The 13,857-nt window shown below is 41.1% G+C and overlaps 1 protein-coding gene across 2 annotated transcripts in view; it reads left to right on the top strand.

Moving 5' to 3' along the window:
- Positions 1–13,857, top strand: part of SNTG2 (syntrophin gamma 2) — a 272,584-nt gene that overhangs the window by 103,342 nt on the left and 155,385 nt on the right. For both annotated transcript variants that reach the window (XM_066640310.1, XM_066640309.1), the window contains exon 2: positions 13,072–13,209. In XM_066640310.1, the coding sequence (XP_066496407.1) occupies positions 13,072–13,209 (138 nt within the window). The remainder of the gene's footprint in view (positions 1–13,071; positions 13,210–13,857) is intronic.

Below are 13,857 nucleotides of genomic sequence, written 5' to 3'. Positions count from 1 at the left end.
CATCATGATAATAATCTCATAATACAGAGTCAAATAGAAAAGGACAGCTCCAGAATAGTATGCATGTCAGTTTCCATCCCTGTCCTCAATGAATTTCTAGTTGTCAATGCTTTCAACTGAAAATTAATATTTAAATATTCCATCTGTGTCGCACTTCACCTTCTGCAGTCTCACCTGTGCTGTTGGCATTCTTGACAGGTAATACACATTTTAAAGGGTTATTATTGAATGAGACACTTGTCAAGCTACTAAGAGTTTGATTTTCATTCAGGTTGCCATGGTATGTTGAGGAAATAGTCTCAAAATACTAACTGTGTTGTGTTTAGAAATTTTTTTCCCTTATTTTCCTGTTCTATGTTTAGGTGCTCATTGTATGTAACTAAGATCTTTATAGCTTGTTTAAAAAAAAAAAGAGTCTTCAAGAGAGGGGCCTCTGTACGTGATGATATTCCTATGCATTTTGAGTGCTTCCAAAACCGTTAAGCACTGCTTAAAATAATTCCACTTTACAAATAGATGGGCTTTTAAAAATCTCATATTAAAGGCATAATACTGCAATCACTGTAGTTTATAAGATTGGGCTTAGAGTGAACAAATATAATTGCTGATTGATTATGAATGGATACATTATTCTCCTTTATGTAATTTTCTAACTGTGCAGAATGCAGATGTTTGCTTTTCATAATTTTTGGGTTTTGTTAGCTTTCTCTTAAGCTAGGAGGAGGTAAATAAATTAAACAAAATGAACCTCACAACATCCTAGTAGACCATTTTTCATACCATACTATAATTAGGCAACTGAAAGGCTCATACATTTTGCTCCTATGTGGTCATTTTCAGTTGCTACCTTGTGAATATGCTAATTTTTGTTTGTTTGTTTTGTTTATCCCACTGAGTTTGTGGAAAGAAGGGATAAAGAGTCTGCAACTGAGAGTGAAGTATGCTGAATTTTTGAGAAATAAGAATGTGATGAATCCCCTGTGCTTTCCCACCTATTTTGGCATACTGTTTTGGCCAATTTTCTGTATTTTAGACGGTTTTTAACTCCCCAGCATATTGCATGCCATTCAACTGCTGGGACATTATTTACAGGCAATCTTTGTCTTTTGTTTGTTTGAAAAACCACAATTGCCAGACAGCCACATAGGAATGTGGAATCAGACCCCATCCCCTGTCTGCTTAGCAACATAGTCACCTTGTCAGTTGGGTAGCAAATCTGCCTATCTTAAGCCAAGGGGTGGGAGGAAGTGACTTTTTAAATGTCTATTCCTCCAATCAGGAATGTGATGACACAATTATAGCCAAATGATAAAGCCCACTGGGAGGGGGTTGTTCTACTGATCCATTTGTTGGGCTCTCAGAAAGGAGCACGCACTTGCTGAAACGCAAGTGAAAAGTAGGTTAGGCACTGCATAGAGACTTGTGTCATTATAGCTTGGGAGGGTGGCAGCAGATAAAATCTACTGAGGTGTTTCACCATTCCACTGCTTGTCCAGTAAAGGAAAAATAGGAAGAAGGAAGGGTGTTTGTTCCTGCTAACCACTAGGCACTACTCCCTTGAGTCAGCCTGCCTTCTCTTGGGAGTTCCCTTCCCTGATGAAAAAGTACACTGGGCTCTTGATAGTCTCTAGTGCACACTGGTGCGACCATTGACCATTCCACTGCTTGTCCAGTAAAGGAAAAATAGGAAGAAGGAAGGGTGTTTGTTCCTGCTAACCACTAGGCACTACTCCCTTGAGTCAGCCTGCCTTCTCTTGTGAGTTCCCTTCCCTGATGAAAAAGTACACTGGGCTCTTGATAGTCTCTAGTGCACACTGGTGCGACCATTCTTCTCCAGAAATTGCAACTTGGAGGTCATCTTGGAAGAGGATATATGATACCAAGAAAGGAAAGATCTGCCCTCTTAATGCATGCTGTTCTCTGCCTTCCTTTCAGGTTTTCTGCAAGGTGCTAAGGTGGCCTGGATAGGTGACAGAAGAATCTTAAAAGTAGTATACTTCATAGCAAAAACTTATGCATGTCTACTCAGAAGTAAGTCTCATTGAGTTCAATGGGGCTTGCTCCCAGGAAAGTGTGTAGGATTTCAACCTCAACCATCTTTTTATAGTAAAACTGTAGATTTGTTTTGCACGTAGCATGGTCTAACCCAGGGTTGTTAAACACGCTTCTTACAGCAGACCAAATAGCATTCATGACACTTGCTGAGGATCAGAAGTGATGTCATTAAGCAGGAAGTGATGTCATTGAGCAGGTGATGACCAGAAATAAGCAGATTTTTCTTATGTACAAACTTATTACTACAAACGACAGAAGAGAAAATACACAAATCTTGATCATATTTTCAAGGTATAGGAGAACCCAATTATAAAGCGGGCCACTCTTCTAGCAACACCATTTCTGCTGCGGCATCACTTCTCAGCTCAGCAGCTGAGAGATGCTTTCCAAATTAATGCCTCGGCAGAAGCATCTCTGTTGAAAGGGCAGTCCATATGATAATTGGGTTTTTCCAGTGCATCTGCAGCTTTTCCCTTTATCACTCCTCTTGGTCTGCCTCTTCCCCCTGTACCATTCCTCGCCTTCCTTAGGCTTCTTTCCATCTCTCCCTCCCTGTGTCTTGGCAGAAGCATCATGGCTGAAAGGGTGGCCCTAGGACAGCCCAATTATCAAATGGGTGACCCTTTCAGCAGCATCACCTGCATGAGAATTGCACTTTCCTAGAACTTCTGCCAGTGAGTCACTTTGCAGCTCAGCAGCTGAAAGCAACTGATGGGGGGGGGAAGCTTGGAGATCCCAACTATCATTTGGGCTGGAGAAGGAGCATCCGCGGGTTGCATTTGGCCTGTGGGCCTTATGTTTGGTCTCACCTGATAGTCAACCCAATCCTATGCCAGGTCTGCACCAGTGGCCAGCACACTACCCTAGCAATGGCTGTCACAAAAGTGACAGGTAGGGCGGGTGAGGGAGTGCGGTGTGCCGGATCCAGAACCCTGAGTCAGGCCTTCTGGCTTGACATGGGGCCTCTCAATTCTGTGCCCGCTAAATAGTCACCACGTTGCAGGGCCTGCTTTCTTACCTGGGGGAATCCCCTTTCCTTGATGAGCTGCTGGTAGTTGCCCGGTGAGCATTGGATGCAGTGGTGGCCATTCTGGTGCTGTTGCTACTCTGGGCATTAGGCAGCTCAAAACTGAGCTGTCAGTAATGTAGCAGACTCATGCCTTTAGCCGATCTTTGCATATCAGTTCAGCCAACAAGATTCCTTAGCCTGTGGATAATTTAACAAGGCATTGAATGAAACACTGAGAAGTGTGGCTCCATTGCAGATACGATTATCAAAATACTGTCTTGGAGAAAGATCACATCTGTGTTTGCAATACTTTTTAACTGAGCGTGCAAGGAAAGAGAAGGCTTATTTCTCCTTGCAAGACGTCACAAACCAGAATATTTTGTTTACTGTTCATTATGACCAATCAAATTTTTATGAGGTGCTTTTTGCAGGTAATCACATCTTAAAACTATAAAAATCTAAAAACAATAGTAACCAGGCTGAGGGTGCAGTCCTAACCAACTTTCCAGCACTGACATAGCTGTGCCAATGTGGTGTGCACTGCATCTTGCAGTGGGGAGGCAGTCAAGGAGGCCTCTTCAAGGTAAGGGCATGTTTGTTACCTTACCTTAGGGCTGCATTGTGGCAAGGTCAGTGCTGGAAAGTTGGTTAGGATTGTGCTCTGAAAGGTTAAAACCAATACTACACTCAGTATGTTTTAGATTGTCTTGGGAAAAGTTACAAGAAGATACCTTTCATATCCACTTCTAACTGGAATGAAGAAAAAAAAACACAGGCTAATTATTTTTGGCATATAGCTATAAGGATATAATTCTTATATAAATATAAGGAAAGGACTGCTATTTTATTTTGTGTAACTAGTGCTTATCGTGTATTGCTATGGCTAGGAGGAACATGTATTTTGGAAATGAATTCTCAGGTGCCCTTTTATAGCAAATAAATACTTTTCTTGTCAATGAATTTGTCATATATATGGATGTCCTGCCTTAGTACTGAATAGTGCTGAGTATTTTCATATTGACATACTGTAATCTCTGATCCATTATGCCTTAGCTTTGCTTACTTTCTTAGGAATTACTAGCCTGACTTTCCAATAATCCTCTCCCAATAGATTTCTTGTTTATGTGATAGTTTTCAAGGGCATTTAGTTTGGTGATCTTGCACTTATAAATACTTCCATCTTTTATTTACCTTGGTGATTTTTCTGAGAGATAAAAGAACTTCCTGTAGATTTAAACTGTTTTATTAGCAGCACCTGATGCATAAATCCTAGCTATTATTAATCCCCAAGATATGTATAAACCTTAATATTTAAACACCACTCATGCATTTATTGAATTTTTTTTGCCATATTCCAGTACTAGGAAAGGGAGTATCCCTATTGCAACAGTACAGATGAAGAATGGAGACAAAGAAAGGATGTTGCCAGAGATAATAAAATAAGTTTCTTGAAGAATTGGGTATGACATTCAAGGCCAGTCACTAGTAGTTCTATGATTGGAACTCCTCACTTTTTTCTGTCTTGAAAAACAGCCATGGAGGAGCCCCAATTTGAACCAGAGCCAATCTTTATGGGGAGGCGAGGTCTAATCACTTGCTCCTGTCCTGAACTGCAATACTGGTACAAATTGTCCTCTCCAAGCTGCTATCAGCCAGGCAGAGAGAAAAGCAGGTGTCCAGTGACTCCAGACTTACAGTTGAAAATGTTGCCCAGTTTGATCCAGAAAAAGCACCCAGGAAGCTTTTCTGGATTTGCTGTGACATGGGGAAAAAAGTTAGGCCTATCTCCTCCCTATGCCATGGCCATGATAAAAAAAAAAAGAAAGCCCTCTTGCCTCTACAGCTGCTGTTTGCAATAGAGAACAGTGAGGAATTCAATCATGGAATTCTCATATAATGTTTAATTTGGCCCTGATCAAACCCAACTTCACACACAACAGGTCAATGCATTAGTTTTGTCCTGTAGTGCAGGTCAGGCCTGGTTAGTACTTGGATGGGAGACCGACTGGGAATACCGGGTGCTGTAGGCTTATACCATAGTTTTTCGAGACTGAAGGTTGCCAACCAACCAATCTTTTTGGCTAGTGGGCCACATCAAATATCTGGCACAGTGTCAAGGGCCAGAGGCTTGCGGGCCCCTGGACTGGGGTTTGGAGACCCCTGCTTTAGTGGTTCTTCCCTGGCTTCATTTCTTTATCTTAAAGAACAGTCCACTTGAATCTTCATAAATCACATCACTATCATTTATTCTTATTCAGAATATCCAACCAAATTTATCACTTGGAAGGAATACTGTTCTATAAAAACATGTGAAATATACACATACCTCTGTATAAGGCTACTTCTCTGCAACAATTATGTTGTTATATATGTCAGTACAGTATTTTATGTAATTAATTAATCCATATTCAGAAAATGGCTGGTCTCCAAACCACCATCTTTGCAGTGTTGCACTTGCACATTGGGGCTCTTCTATTCCACACTTTCAGCAACAGCCTCCTACCAAAAGCCATCCCCATCATTGCAGTGCCCCACAAAGCAAATGGATTGCTGCCAAGAGGAAATATCACTCCCCTCTGCATGCAGACATGGAAGTTGTTTCTGTTCACACGTGGAGGTGGATATATGGGATTGGATCTCAGAGATTGTTTATATGACCTTGTGATGGCTTTCAGAGCCCAGCATTCTAATTTTTCAAACTGCCTTGATTTCAAGCAAACCATGCTTGTTGGAATAATTCTATACATCAGTCAGAATGAGTACTTCCAGGAAGATTACAGCTTCAGATGTCAATGCTTGTAATTCACTTTCTGTGACACTGGCTACCAGCCTTATGTGAGGGTGGGAGAAGAGAACCCTAATCTATTCTATCCACACTTACCCAAGAGTAAGCCCTTTTGACTATCATTGTTAAAAGCATATACATAGTAGCCTTTCAAATGTACAGATCTGTCACATTTAACCAAATGCAGTCACATACTATCAAGTCTAATATATTAAAAATAAAATACATATTGAAATTAATGGGGACCCACCTGAAATTGGCTTGTGACCCATCTAGTGGATCCTGACCCACCATTTGAGAAATACTTCCCTAGACAATGATAATTGGTCTAAGCAGGGAAGTTTTTTTTCATACTTTTAAAAAAACTGATTTGGAGGAAGCAAAGGTGTTAAGGTAGCACTTAAATAGTATATTTCCTAAGATTTAATTTGGCAATAATTCTTTAAAGTAGGTAAGTGGTTGTACATTCCACTGCAACAATCCACCAAAGAAAATCTTTACTCAACCATGGTTTTGATAAATAGAACTACAGCTTACTTGCTGTGATGAATTCTAAAATTAACCTGAAAAAGGCACTTGGTGAAAAGCATGAAGAAGATGTTATTATGCACAGTGTAGCTATTTTCAGAAGATCAAGTAACAAAATGACATACAGTTCTAATTCAATTGAACATGAATCGGTATTGTTCAGTTGGGCGTGGCCTAGTAGTTAGTACAAAATGTCAGGACCTGGATGAGCTAGGTGCAGATCCTGGCTGACTGAGCACTTGACTCACCTAAAAGGAGCTCTTGGATGAATTCCTATCAGTCTAATACTAATTACAAATCAGTAATCTTATGGAAGCCAGTTGGGTTTTTTCCGATTAAGCTGTGAGGCCCCCAAGAGGTATTCACTGTCACCCATTTCTTCACCTATTTAACACTTCCAAATTATTTGCATTTTATACTAAAATAATTGTCCATATGTTGCTTAACTTTTATAAAGTCTGTAACTTTTTTTTAAGCTGTCAAGTTTGAAATCAAGTTTCTGATAGGACCATTTCTGCCAAATGTTACCAGCGGCATTCGGCAAGATGCTAAGTTTTGCAAGGCATTTCATTGCACCCTATAAACTGTCCCTCTCCCTTGCCATTGGAGCCATTCCAGGCGGTAAGAGCATGACTCTTCTGCATTGCTGTCTCACCCCTTGGAATGGCTCCAATGGTGAGGGGGAGGGGCAGTTTACAGGGTGCAATGAGGCGCCTTGCAAAACTTAGTGCTTCCCCCCAAACACTACTGCCAGTTGTATAGATAAGATGGGGAGAAAGAAAAATTTGTGTTCATGTTGACCATTTTATTTCTTTGATAATGCTTACATGGTGTTGTTATACTCGGTTCCAGCAGTATGGTTAAGAGAGGCTAGGCTTTGAAAATTCATTAAGCTTTTGAAAAAGGTCATAATTTTCTCTTAGGTTGTTTCCTCCCCCCCCCCCCCCGGATCAGGAAGACCTGACTACTAATCCCTGGGGTGTACTTCAGAATCTTCCTTATAGAAGTAGAAATTACAGATCAAAGAAAAAGATTTCTGTTTTAAAGTGAAGGTTTAAGGAAAAACCTGTTTTGTAGAATCTTGTGTGATCTTGTAAGTTAGTCTCTTTCTAACCAAAGGAGGTTTTTTGATCATATTGATACAATCAAGCCATTTCTGCCCAACATTGCATATATTCAACAGGGATCAAATGTGTATACCTGTGGGCTGGGCAGAAATGGGTTAAATAAAAATGGAAAGTCATAATATGAAATGAAACTGAAAAGTGTTTATTGGTCTGACTATGGTCCACTGTCATCCACAAAACCTTGTCCTACAGTGCATTTGTTAGTTTTTAAGATGCCTCCCGCTCTGCAATGGGTCTCCTCAGACATGCACTAGTCATCTTGCTATGTCTGAGGAGTGAAAGGGGAAGCTGCAGGAAAAGGGGATAGAATCTGGTACACACCATAACCACTGGATCCACCGTCTTTTGCAGCCTCCCCTCCCCCATAACTTCCCCTCCCCACCCAGTTTTGCCTGCACCTCACCTCCATTCTGCCCTCCCACTTTTCCCACAGACTTACCTTCTCTGGTGGGTAGAAAGAGACTCAGGGCACAATCCTAAGCAGGTCTACTCAGAAGTAAGTCCTATTGTGTTCAATGGGACTTACTCCCAGGAAAGTCAGGTTGGGATTGCAGCCTCAGTGTGATGCCAGAAAGCACTTTATGGCACTTTTTCAGAAATAGCCGACAGTGGAATGCTGGCTTGGGATTGGGACATAAATGTTGTTGACTATGTTTTAGAGATTCACTGATATTGTATTAAATGTTAAAAATATTTTTTTTTTGTTTTCAATACCTGTCATTTTACTGAAAGTGACATTCTGAAAGTTCATTCTAAGCATGTATTATTGAATTCAAATGTCTGCATCTGATGTCTTGAGCAGGGAATATGAATGACAATAATCAATCATATCTAATTAGCTGGTGACACACTGTGTTTACAGTAATTAAACAAGCCATTACTGCTTACTTTCTCATGATTAAGATCACACAGATTGAGAACCAGCTGTTAATCACTCCTGTTCCAAAGCTAATATCATTAACGGAAAATGCCTACATTATAACCTAGGGCTATTTTTAACAAGGCTTTTAGTTGAGAGACTTGATATAAGTAATCAATGAGGTACATTATATGTCAGTATAATGGACTTTCTTGAAAGCATTAAGTCATCCTTGGTTACCAGTTCCTCCTCCTTGCCTCTTTTGTGTTTGAGAAGTAGACTGCAGACCTTGTGCTCTTTAGTGGAGAGAGCAGCAGTCACAGTAGCATAGGCTCTTTTCAAATATATGGAAGATGATCTCATGTAAGATTATGTGAACATCATTGTGCCATAATTGTGAACATGAACTAGCCACGGTGTGAACTAACATATGAAACCAGGTAAGCTAGCAAACTACTTAATGATCTGATCTTATGAACTGATGACCATTGCAGCAACTCGTAATACCAACCTGGTTTGTGATACAAGTGGTAAACTCATGTTCTGTTTGAACCATTGCCCAACCCCATTGATTTCACAGCTGGACCCCTTAGCATTATCCTGTTCTCTCCTTGCTCCTACATTTCAAAGCTATGCCAATAGGAGGATCTTGCACGAACCTGCCATGTGTGATGAAGGGAGAGTTCCGTGCCCTTACACAACATTTTCAGGGTTGTCAAAGTCCAAGAGACAATTTTCCTACCCCTTTATCTTGTACGAGTTAGCTGTTCCTACTTTATCAAGCAGAAAATGCCACATTTTCAGATTGTTTCTAGAAGTACAGAGACATCTCAAGAGTGGCAGGAACATTCTAAACACACATTCTTGGAATGAAAGAACAATATTAAGAGCACAATCCTAAATTGTGCTTAAGCCTGCACAAGTCGCATGTGACAGCTTCTGGGTGTCGTGAACATGTCATAAAGCGTGTTTGCCCCACCATAGGAGTCGGGGAGGCTGGTGCAAGGATGTGTGCTGCCCTTTCTGCACCGGATCCACCATACTACCTTGTTCTTGTTGCTCATGTGCTCAATTTAAAAAGAGAACCAGAGAGTGCTGGTAGCTGCCTTGGCTCAGTCCTCCCAGCGTTGGGACAGGCATCCATAGAGGGCTTATCTGGGGTGGCGGACTCTCAAGCAGCAGCAGCTCAAGACCCTGCATGCTAGATTTGTGGTTTCTGGCTTGTGCCTTAAGATTAGCTGCACTATTTACTCAGAAGTAAGGTCCACTGACTTCAAATTTTTTTGCCAAAGAATGGGCAAAAAAAAAAAAAAGCAAATTTCTTCACAAACCATAACAGCATATTTTGTAGCTTAGGTAAATACCTTTTCAAGAAGAACCTGCACAGTTAAATAGACCCAGTAGCTACTGAGATGAGAGTAGTTCTTTTTTGCAGCGGTGGCCATCCTGATGACATGATGGCCATCTTGATGACAACTCAGCTACGAGTCACACAGAGAGTAACAGTGGATTCTTCAACTACAGAGGTTTATGAATGGAAGAAAACAATATAAGTTTATTTAATGAATGTATACTTCCTCTCAGTAAAGGCGCTCAAGGTGGCTGAACTGCCCTTGTAATATGTATATGTATTTATCACTAATTTTATTATGAAATGCTTAGAGGGTGCAGTCCTAAATACGCTCAGGAGTAAGCACCATTCAATAGCGGAATTTAGGTCTGAATAAACGTGTATAGGTTTGATTATAAATTTTATCAATAAAAAGTAATTGGAATCTTATGTTACACAGAGATAATTGAGGTATCAATTTTGGGGGGAGGTAAAATGCATTCTGTTGAGCCTGCACCAGCTCAGTGGTGAAGTACCTGCTCTGCATGCAGGACTCCCATGTTCAATCGATGACATCTCCAAGGTAGACCACAGAAAGATTCCTTTCTGAAAACCTGCAGACCTGCTGGCAGTCAGTGCTGACAGTCCCGGGCTATATGGACCAATGGTCTGACTCAGGATAAGCAGCTTCCTATGATGTGGTTATCATACTGTTACAGTAACAGTTTCCACCATTAGATGGCTGCAGCTTGCACTTCCCCCCCCCCTTAAGCATTACATTTGAAATATCAAAATATACCTCAACAGTCATGTTCAAATAACCAGTTAATAATTCTGTTTTGAGTGGGGGCAAACAATTTACTGGGAAATGTGATATCCTGTTAAATTATCAGAGGAGTACAGTGACAGTGCAATAGTTTCTTTGAAGCTTCTTTGAACATGATGAATTGCGAGGCGTTTACTCAGCAGGGGCTCCAGACTAGACTAAGCACAATTTCTCAGTAGAAAAGCCCAGATTCAGTTGTAATTTCTTCACAGAATGGTAATGTTTCAATTGTAATCTAATTGTAATCTAATTGTTTCAAATGTAATCTAATATTCAGTGTCAGATAGGTACCCTTCCATATGGAGGAAATTTTCACAATGGGAGATTAGGTCTTCGGATTAGGCTTATGACTTGGCCAAGTGGCATAATTGATATTTTTCTCAGACTTGATTTTACCCAACATATTCTGAGGCATCATGAAAGTGAACTCACTCATGATACAGAACTCCCCAGTCTGACAAAGTCCAAAGCTGCAAACTGTTGGAACAATGCAAATTACATCAGAGTTCTAATCACTTGTATAGTACAAAGATTTTATCTGAACTTTGTTTAGAGAGCAATCTTCAAAAATACATACATGATTTTACAATAATGATTTGAGAACCAATAAAGAAACTAGGGCTAGATTTTTCCCCAAAAGTCATACCCCAATCCTGAGCCCTTGTGGCATGTGGCTGTGGCAGCAGCGAAAATGGCAGGTGGCACCTCGGGAGAAGGGAACTTTCATTCCCTTCTCCTGGGTAAGGGAAGTAGCCCTGCAATGGGGCTACTCGATTCACCACTGACCAAAATGTTGGCAGTGAAGTAAGAGTGTTTGTGTTGGGCGCCGAGCCCCACATGAACGCTCTGGATCTGGTGGGGCAGAGCTCCACCAGACACGCCTCCTTCCGCACTCCCTCCCCCGGCACACCTCCCACCCACTCTCTCCCTGCCTCCTCCCTGCCCTCTCTCCTCCCCGGAACGCCTCCTCCCCGCCTCCCCCTGCCCCCGCTTTCCTCTCCGCAGCTCAGCGGTCCATGTGACAGTTATGGCATGTTTGTGACAGTGCGCACCGGCGGTAAACTGGTGCGTCGAGCCCAGGATTGTGCTCTTAGCTTATGCAATGGACACAATTTCACCTGATTTTATTTGCAAGGTGAAACTACATAAGAACAGCCCCACTGGATCAGGCCATAGGCCCATCTAGTCCAGTTTCCTGTATCTCACAGCAGCCCACCAAATGCCCCAGGGACCAAATGCCCCAGGCATAAAGTAATTACATGTTACTTTAAAGGTGGACAATTTAACATCTGGGTGATTGTTTTTCTTTGTTGAATAGCACACAAGAGGGTCCGATCTGGATTGGTATTGCAGTGTGGGAAGGAGGAATATCTCTTTGCCTCCATCTTAGTACCAACCTGGATAGCCCTGTCCCCCAAAGTTCTGATTTGATGATGGTAAAAAGTGTACACAGGTTACAACTCAAATATTTCTGATAACAACATGAGTAGCTGCAGGGAGTCCCAATCTGAATTTTCATTGTGTAAATTTCAAGAGAGAAGGATTAATTTTCAAGATGATCCTGTTCTGCCCTATTTTAAAGAAAATTACTGCCTTTTCATTAAATGTGAAAATGTATAACCTTTCACTGGAGACAGTGGCACTCTTTTGAAATTTTGAAATATTCTTTAAAAATGCTCTAAATATCAGGAAGACTTCTAGTGAATGCAATTTCTTTCCATAGCTCTAATAGTGACCGACCAACCCTCTCATCTCGCCCACCCCGTTTCCAACTTCATCTGCTAGTTAATAATAATAATTTTCCACTGTGTTTTTCCCCCCTGCTTTTCCGTTGTCTTTTGATTGATTCAATGACAGATAAAAATGAGGACTTTGGCAGATGTTGGTTTCCTTAGTATCTTTCTTTTTAAAAAAAAAAAAAAATCATTTAAAAGATAAATGACTGTAAGTGGCAATAAATCTGTAATCTTTTTATGTCAAAAAGGATTCGTCTGTGTAGTTGTAAGTAATTTCTTTAATGCAGAATATAAAAGTATAATTGATTCTAAAATGTGCAGTGGTGCTGAATAGAGGGATTTGTTTGGGGATGGGACTGGGTTACTTGAGTCACGTTGTGAAGATTTGGGAGAAATGGCTTTGTTCCCCTAGCACTGGAACACTACTGCTTTGGTGGTGTTCTGCTTTGGTGGTGTTCAAGGAAATTTGAAGAGCTTTAAGCAAGCTGGGCAAAACTGGCCAACACTGTGAAATAATGACTGAAAGAGGATTAGTCTTTCTCTGATTCACTGCAAGCCTTTGCTGGTACTGCAGGGGCTAAACTGGCATGATAGGCTCAGATTGTGCATGAATTTTGATACAGAAGGAAGCTCAGCTTTTTTCTTTTCCTAAGATGCTCTTTACTATCTTCTTACCCCAAAACGGGGAGCAAACAGCTGCCAAAATAACAGTATTATGAGCACACAAGACATGCATTCAGTATTCATCTTTTTTTTTTTTAAATTCTGATGGTTTTGACATTTCTGATATGTGTCTTTATTACCTTACTTTTACAGACAAAAACTGGTATTGCATTGTTATACGACGAAATATCTGAAAACGCCTATGAAATCCGACTGAAGCTGACAAAAGAGGTACTAACAATTCAAAAACAAGATGTCATCTGTGTTAGTGGAAGTGATCACAGTGCAAATGTAAGTGCTTCTATAACTTCATGCTCCCAAACCATATGTTTTTCTGTCTTGCAAAATTACGAGAAAGTGCACTAATCTAAACAGGTAGTATCAAAATTATGTCAGACAGTATAAATTATTTCCCAGATAGAAACATTTAAAGGTCTGCAATACAAAATTCTCTTCTATATTCCCTAAAACTCCAACAGCTCAATCCTAAGGGCCGCTAGTGCCAGTGTAGCAGTCACTGTACCGGTGCAAGCTATTGCAAATGCGCTGTAAAGCATGCAACAATTCAGGAGTAAGGAGCGCTGGTGGGAAGGCCTGCACCATCATGCCAGCATTAAATCCAGCCCAATAGCCACCAACAGTAAGTACAGCACCAAGTGGCACAGGGGTTGGGGAGGGTGGGATGGAGGTGGGGTGTTTCGGAGGGTGGGGATGGAGCGGTTCAAGCCCAGGATGGAGGAGGGGTTGGCAGTGGAGGCCTCAGCCATATCCTAACCACCATCCCAGGTCTTGAAGCCCAAGAAGATGTCCAGCCTGCTAAATTCCAGCTCTGGATTCCACTTGGCCCATGCAGCACCGCTGTGCCAGCACTGGGTAGGATTGGGCTATTAATTATATAAACTACAAGGGGGAATGAATGCTAGTGCATAAACATTGGAA

Source organism: Tiliqua scincoides, chromosome 1 (genome assembly GCF_035046505.1).
Source record: "Tiliqua scincoides isolate rTilSci1 chromosome 1, rTilSci1.hap2, whole genome shotgun sequence".
NCBI classification, from domain to species: Eukaryota; Metazoa; Chordata; class Lepidosauria; order Squamata; family Scincidae; genus Tiliqua; species Tiliqua scincoides.
This window is presented reverse-complemented; position numbering and strand designations above follow the sequence as displayed.